A 6,000-nucleotide genomic window follows, 5' to 3' on the forward strand; every position below is an offset into this window, starting at 1 on the left:
AAAAGATTATTTAATGGATATGAAAATTTGTGGGGGGTTTTCTGGCTTTAATTGAAAAGAAAATTAGCCTGATTGATGTATTCTCCACTTGTTTTGTTATCAACATTCAAAGAATGTGATGAATTGATAGAGTACCATTATTCAGTAATTCTGACAAGCAGCATGAGTTTTGATGAAAAACAAGTCATGTTCAAAAGCAATTACAACCCTTTTTAGGCAAAGAGTAACACCATTTGATAAAGGAATACAGACCAGAGACATATGATCAAAGGGTAAAGTCTGAGAGGAATACACAGAGGGGAATTTTTACATCCACAGAATAAGAAATGAACGTGTTTGGACAAAGGCGAAGGCTGATTCCAATAAACCAGACAAAACAGGATTTTTTTCCCCTCTTCAGAAAATTAAAAGATCTCTCTCTCTCTCCCTGCTCCTCCCCTTTCCCACCACCCCACCCCCAACACCACTCCCCAGAATTCATGTGTTTTGTTTGTCTTTTAGAACAATCTGTAAACTCTCTTGATGTTTCAGGCTCTAAATCTTCCAGAACTCCTCTTCCTGACCTCCCAGAAGAGCAAGAAAGGAAAATAGGAACAGAAATGGGGCAGATCAGGAGAGGCTCTTCCATGCTCTGGGCAGCAGGTCCATATTTTACATGATTTACACTGCGCATCTTCAATACCACTTTGAGCAGACCTAAGACATGGTGTTCAAAAGTACTGCTGGGCAGCAAAGCCATGTCTCTGGATGGGATCATGTCACGAGACTTAAATGTATTTTGAAAGCCATAAAAAACATGTAATAAACTATCATTGCTAGAAATATGAGATTTGGTGGGAGGGCTGGCATTTGCACTGGGTACTAGGTGAGTCACATTTTTGTGTTTTAAGAACATGTCCAGCACCAAAAGATCATTGATAAATGCAAAAAGACTGTCATTTTGTATGTGTGTGCAGGGCTTTGTTGTTGCTAGAGAGGAGTAGGAGGGAGTGTGGGAGAGGGGTGGAGTGGCAGAGGGGTTGATTTATTTTTCAAATTCACATTTATGAACACAAAGAGAAAAGCTGTCAGCAGCACACACGCCAAAGCCCAAATATCAGCCAGACTGCCTCTTCCCGTCTGGGTAGGCCAGACACAAGATGACATCTCACAAGCCAGGAAAATCAAAAGAGTCAGATATAAGGGGACTAGGAAGAGAAAAATCAGTCCTGGGAAATCTCCAGTTACATTCGTTACTAGTGAGCAAAAAATGGGGATTTTAATGAATTAAGGAACTGGATACTGGCTAGTCAAAACTGTAAGCTAAAGAGCAGCCCCTAAAACAAGCTGCCTCTGATCCATCTTCCTCAAAGGTACTAAGTATAAGAGAAATTAATTCAGCACACGGAGACAACAAAGGGTCAGCCTCGTGCAAAGGGGCACTGATTAGAGGGGTTACAGGGACCTAAAGGATCCAAGTGAGTGCACAATTACAGTGTGACATGCCAGGAACGATATCCATGGCAGGAGGATTCTGAGCTGCATTTCAAGGCTCACATTATACTAGAGAGACAATAGTCCCTCTCTAGGTCACTGATAAGACTGCATCTAAAAAACTGTAGATTTTTCTCTACACTGAAATGAAAAGGCTGAACAACCAACAGTGGAACGAACAGCTAAAGAAATGGACTACAAACCTATTTTTTCTCTATTTAAAATATCAGGAATGTTCAGAGGGACTCAGGTAACAATTCACACAAGGTAAGTAATTTTAAAAATAAACAGGATAATTCCCCTCCCTGTGCTGATGAACTTGTGGTCAGGCCAGTCCAGGGCACTTATGTTTACTAATGATTAAAATGAATGCCAGGTGGAGTGGAAAAACTAAACAAACAAAAAAGCCATCGTGAACCAGCTGTACTCACCTGGAAGAGAACAGTAAAGAGCCAAACTAAAGCACTTCAGCTACCTTCCTATAGGATGGTTATACCCCCAGAGAGCTGCAAAATGCTCTACAATTTACAGGGCCTGTTCACAGAAATTCCTTCATTAGATCCTCACAGTGACCATGTGGAAAGGTTGAGACAGATATTCTTATCCCTGCTTTACAGAAGAGAAAATTGAGTTTCCAAGCCCCCTCACTGGTGACTGGTTTTGTCAGTCATCTGAATCTAGTACAAAAACTTTCTTTACATTTTGATGCTTCCCAGCTATACTAAAGAGAGGATAGCTACAAAACACACTGAATAAACTTCAGCACATCTTTGTGCTTCTATGACTCAGTGTCCCTAGATATAACAGGTATCGTTTTAAGTGAGAGATTAAACTGAAAGAATATAAATATAAGTTGAGATTTATAAAGTTCTGGCTTGAAAGAAGCTCACACGGCATTTTTCTATTTTAACTCCAAAAACTAAGGAAAACAGTCAAAGTGATGAAAGTTTGTGTTTTAAATAACACAAGCAGAATGGAATGCATACATGACATCTCAAAGATCCAATAATCCTCAGTCTTTCAAAATTTGCTTAAGCACACCACATTAGGAATCACATGATGATCTTTGAAAGTGGTAAACTAACCTGAGTATGATTTAAAAGACATATTTCACAGGCCATTTTTAAATTCTGTGCACACAGTTGTTAAAGATTTTTAAAGCATATTTATTTAAATTTCTCAATAGAAATGAAAGTTTATCATTTAAAGTACAATATAAGAAAAATAACAGCAAAGAGTATGCTTCCAGTCTCTGAATCTGTCTTTCAAACAAATCTGATGGTCATAGGATTTGATAAGAGTAGAATACCAAATAATTTATGATTGCCAAAAAAAAAGAAGAAGAAAGAAAATAAGAAAAGAAAAATAAATGGTTACAAAACAAACTTCTAATTTATAGAGATCCGCAATCCGACTTTAAACTGTGGTCATAAGAGGCATTCATTTCTGGGTATATAAATATCTCAATGGCAAAATCAGAGATAGAGTCCAGTGAAAACTGCATTTGTAAAGACTACACATTTTTTAATTAAATATAACAAAGTCTACGGTTATGCTATTGTCACTAAAGAAAAGCCAGGCTTATTTGGTTAAATTACTCAGAATTGGATGTCTAAGAACACAATTGTTCATTTCGTGTTATCTGAACTCCAAGGATCAGAAAAGCTCATCTGCATATTCAACCGGAGGAAATTTAATATTTACTTGTTCATTAAGGAGTAAATAACATCTGAAAAGGGAAAAAGAGTTTCTTTGCTGAAAATATATCCATCAACTGTTGAAGCTAACAGTTGCAGCTCTAGAATACGTGTAAATTTAATCATGCAACGGGTAGAGTTCAAACTTTCAATTAACAAACTACAAAAGCAAAAGCTCTCTGTTCAGAGACGAACAGTGCGCAGAAATCAATACTCTCTCCAACTTGCCTGCATGTAATGACTTACATTAAGCACGGTTCCAATACTAAGGAGCAATATCTGTCAAAGACGCAGGCAGTAATGCTCACTCCAGAGAGAACTAAATTAAACCATCGGGTCATTCATTGCATACAGCAGTTGCCATCTACATATATCACCTACGTACACAGCTTTTCCTCGGCACGCTGCATTTCCTAATCACTGCCTGAATGCACGACACGTCGCCACCTGAATCTGTTGCCTAACTCCTTTCGTCGAGTTCCAACGGGGACAGAGGGACCGGAAGGGGAAGAAACTATTAGTCTGGAACACAACAGTTTGAGTTTATTTGCAGGAAACCGAGCAGCCACAACAACGAGGAAAACTGGCAAGTTCAAAGTAAGTTCTTTCTCTGCGGCCTCAGCCAGGAGCGCGGCGGTCGCTCTCCTCGCCTTCTCCATTCCCCCTCCGCCACCTCTGAGGTCCCATCTGCACCGCAACCCCGGGAGCTGGAGGAGATGGACAGAAAAGTTGTGCGGACCGGCGGGAGGCAGCCGAGCGCCGGGAACCCGCTCCCCAGCGTCCACCTGGTGAAACTTCAGAGCCCCCAGAGGAAAGAAACGAGAGAAGCAACCAGCCTACGCGAGGGATAACAAAGCTGGAATAGAACAGGGGACCCGGCAGGGAGAGACGCGGGTCGCGCGGACTTCTCTGCGTGGCTTTACCTAGACCCCCAGGGGCTCTTAGGCGAGACCGCGCCACCTCCCTCCCGGTGGGTTCCCTTGGAGGGCGGCAGTCGCCTGCGGCCCCCATCACTCAGGCCGGCTCTAGGGGTCCTGGGCCACTTGGCGGTGGCGCTGCCCGGTGAGCGGGCTCCCACGCGGGGAGTCAAGCTTTCCCGACCCGACGCCCAGACCTTGGTCGAGGACCTCTTGGCGCGGTTCCTTCCAATTCATGTGTCCAAATCTTTTACAGGCTCCGCCGGCACACGCGGGACACGCTCTGGGCAAAAGCCATACCCACCGATCAAGTCCCAGAGCAACCCAGCGCCCCGGGAGAAGGGGCAGGGGGGAGGAACGGGGAAGTAGTGAGACAATAGTCAGGGGAGGTTATTCCCCGGGAGAAAAAGCACCTGGCGGAGCGCGCCAGTCCCTGCGAGCGTCCCCATCTCCGACAATGGCTTCCAGGGGACATTTAGTTGGCAAGCAGCAGCAAGCCCGCACCACGAGCAAGAGAGGAGCCGTCTCCAGAGTCGCAACTACTTTTTGTCTTCCCCACTGACCCACAGCAGGCTGCGCCAGGCACCGAGGCCACCCGTTTCCAGATCTCCCCACACTGGCCCAGAGCCCCGCCTGCCCGCGCCCCCGGCGAGCCTCACCGGGGAACAATGGGTCGCGGAGCTGAAAGTTACCTGCGCTCACACTGGCGCCGCGGGTCGCAACTGGACCAAACTCTGGGGACAGCTCTCCCCCTACCCTATACGCCCCGGGCCGAGAAGGCTTCCCCCAAATCCCCGTCCCCGGCATTGCGCGAAGCCGGCTTCACCCCCGTCGCGAGCCCCGGCCGGTGGCATTCGTCCATGCCCCGGACGCCCCCGCGGTCACTCACCTGCGGAGAACTGGCCTTGGACAGACCCCAGAAGCGGCCACGGGGAGAGGAGGCAGAGCGCCACAAAAGCAGGTAGCACCGCCGCCGCCGTATCCATGTCGAGTTTGGGAGAAGTTTCAAGCAGCTTCGCCACGAGCTGCCGGGGGGATCGCGACGAAATCCACGACGGGGGTGGCGGCCGCGCGGCGCAGTCCGAGGGCGGGCAGGCGCTGGGCTTCCGCGGCACTTTGCCGTCCCTCCGCCCAGGCCGAACTACCTCGGGGGCGAGAGCGGGGCCCGCGTCGCCGGCCCGTCGCCGCCGCCGCTCTCCATGCTCGGCCGAGGCTGCTCGGGCTCGTCCAGAGTTACTTTGCTCCGGGAGGAACGGGGGCGGAGCCGGGGTGACGTCGCCCCGCGGGCTCGGGGAGTTTCGGAGGAATGCGGGCTCCGGCGCGCCGCCTCCTGCCGGAGAGTGGCGCGCCAGCCGGCCGCGCGCCCCGCGCCCCGCGCTCCCCGCCGCCTTTGTTCGCCGCCGGCGCCCGCTGCCTTTGTTCGCTGCCCCGCTCTGCTTTGGGGACCCGGCCGGAGGCCCCAGAAATCGGAGTTGGAGAGGAGACAGTCTGGTGATCATTTTATCCAAACAACAGGACACGAGCTCAGAAAGGCCCGCCGCCCGGAGAGAGGCGGCCTGGGGCTCTTTCCCCAGGGTCGGAATCCCACCAGAGCGGTTGCGGGTAGGAGGAAGCGGGTGTGGGCGCGCGCTAAGAAATCGCCCTACCCCCGTTGAAAACTTACTGTTTCTTCTTCATGCAATGAGGCAGAAACCCCACCCCCACGGAAAACTTCTTATTCCTTATTCATATAATAAATAGAACTTGAACCAAAATACATGGTCGGTAACTTTCCAGTGTGAACAGCTGGCGTGTCTCCTTTCTGGTTTATTTGTCATTTGCCGAATATTTGAATTCCCTCCCGGCTTCGCTGAACTTTCTGAACCCTTCTGGCCTCTTTCCACTTCTCCCCTCACCTAAGAACTAATCAGGGC

At 48.3% G+C, this 6,000-nt stretch overlaps 1 protein-coding gene across 7 annotated transcripts in view; it reads right to left on the reverse strand.

Annotated features, from left to right (window-relative positions):
- Nucleotides 1–5,358, reverse strand: part of PTPRK (protein tyrosine phosphatase receptor type K) — a 575,029-nt gene extending 569,671 nt beyond the window's left edge. For 4 of the 7 annotated variants that reach the window (XM_058307409.2, XM_058307406.2, XM_058307410.2 and 1 more), the window contains exon 1: nt 4,977–5,335. In XM_058307409.2, the coding sequence (XP_058163392.1) occupies nt 4,977–5,073 (97 nt within the window). In that variant the 5' untranslated portion in view covers nt 5,074–5,335. Of the gene's footprint in view, nt 1–4,976 lie in introns of all 7 variants that reach the window. The other 3 variants (XM_058307405.2, XM_058307403.2, XM_058307411.2) reach the window with 2 other exon arrangements.
- Nucleotides 5,359–6,000: the final 642 nt, after the last annotated feature.

This window comes from Dasypus novemcinctus, chromosome 11 (genome assembly GCF_030445035.2).
Source record: "Dasypus novemcinctus isolate mDasNov1 chromosome 11, mDasNov1.1.hap2, whole genome shotgun sequence".
Classification (NCBI taxonomy): Eukaryota; Metazoa; Chordata; class Mammalia; order Cingulata; family Dasypodidae; genus Dasypus; species Dasypus novemcinctus.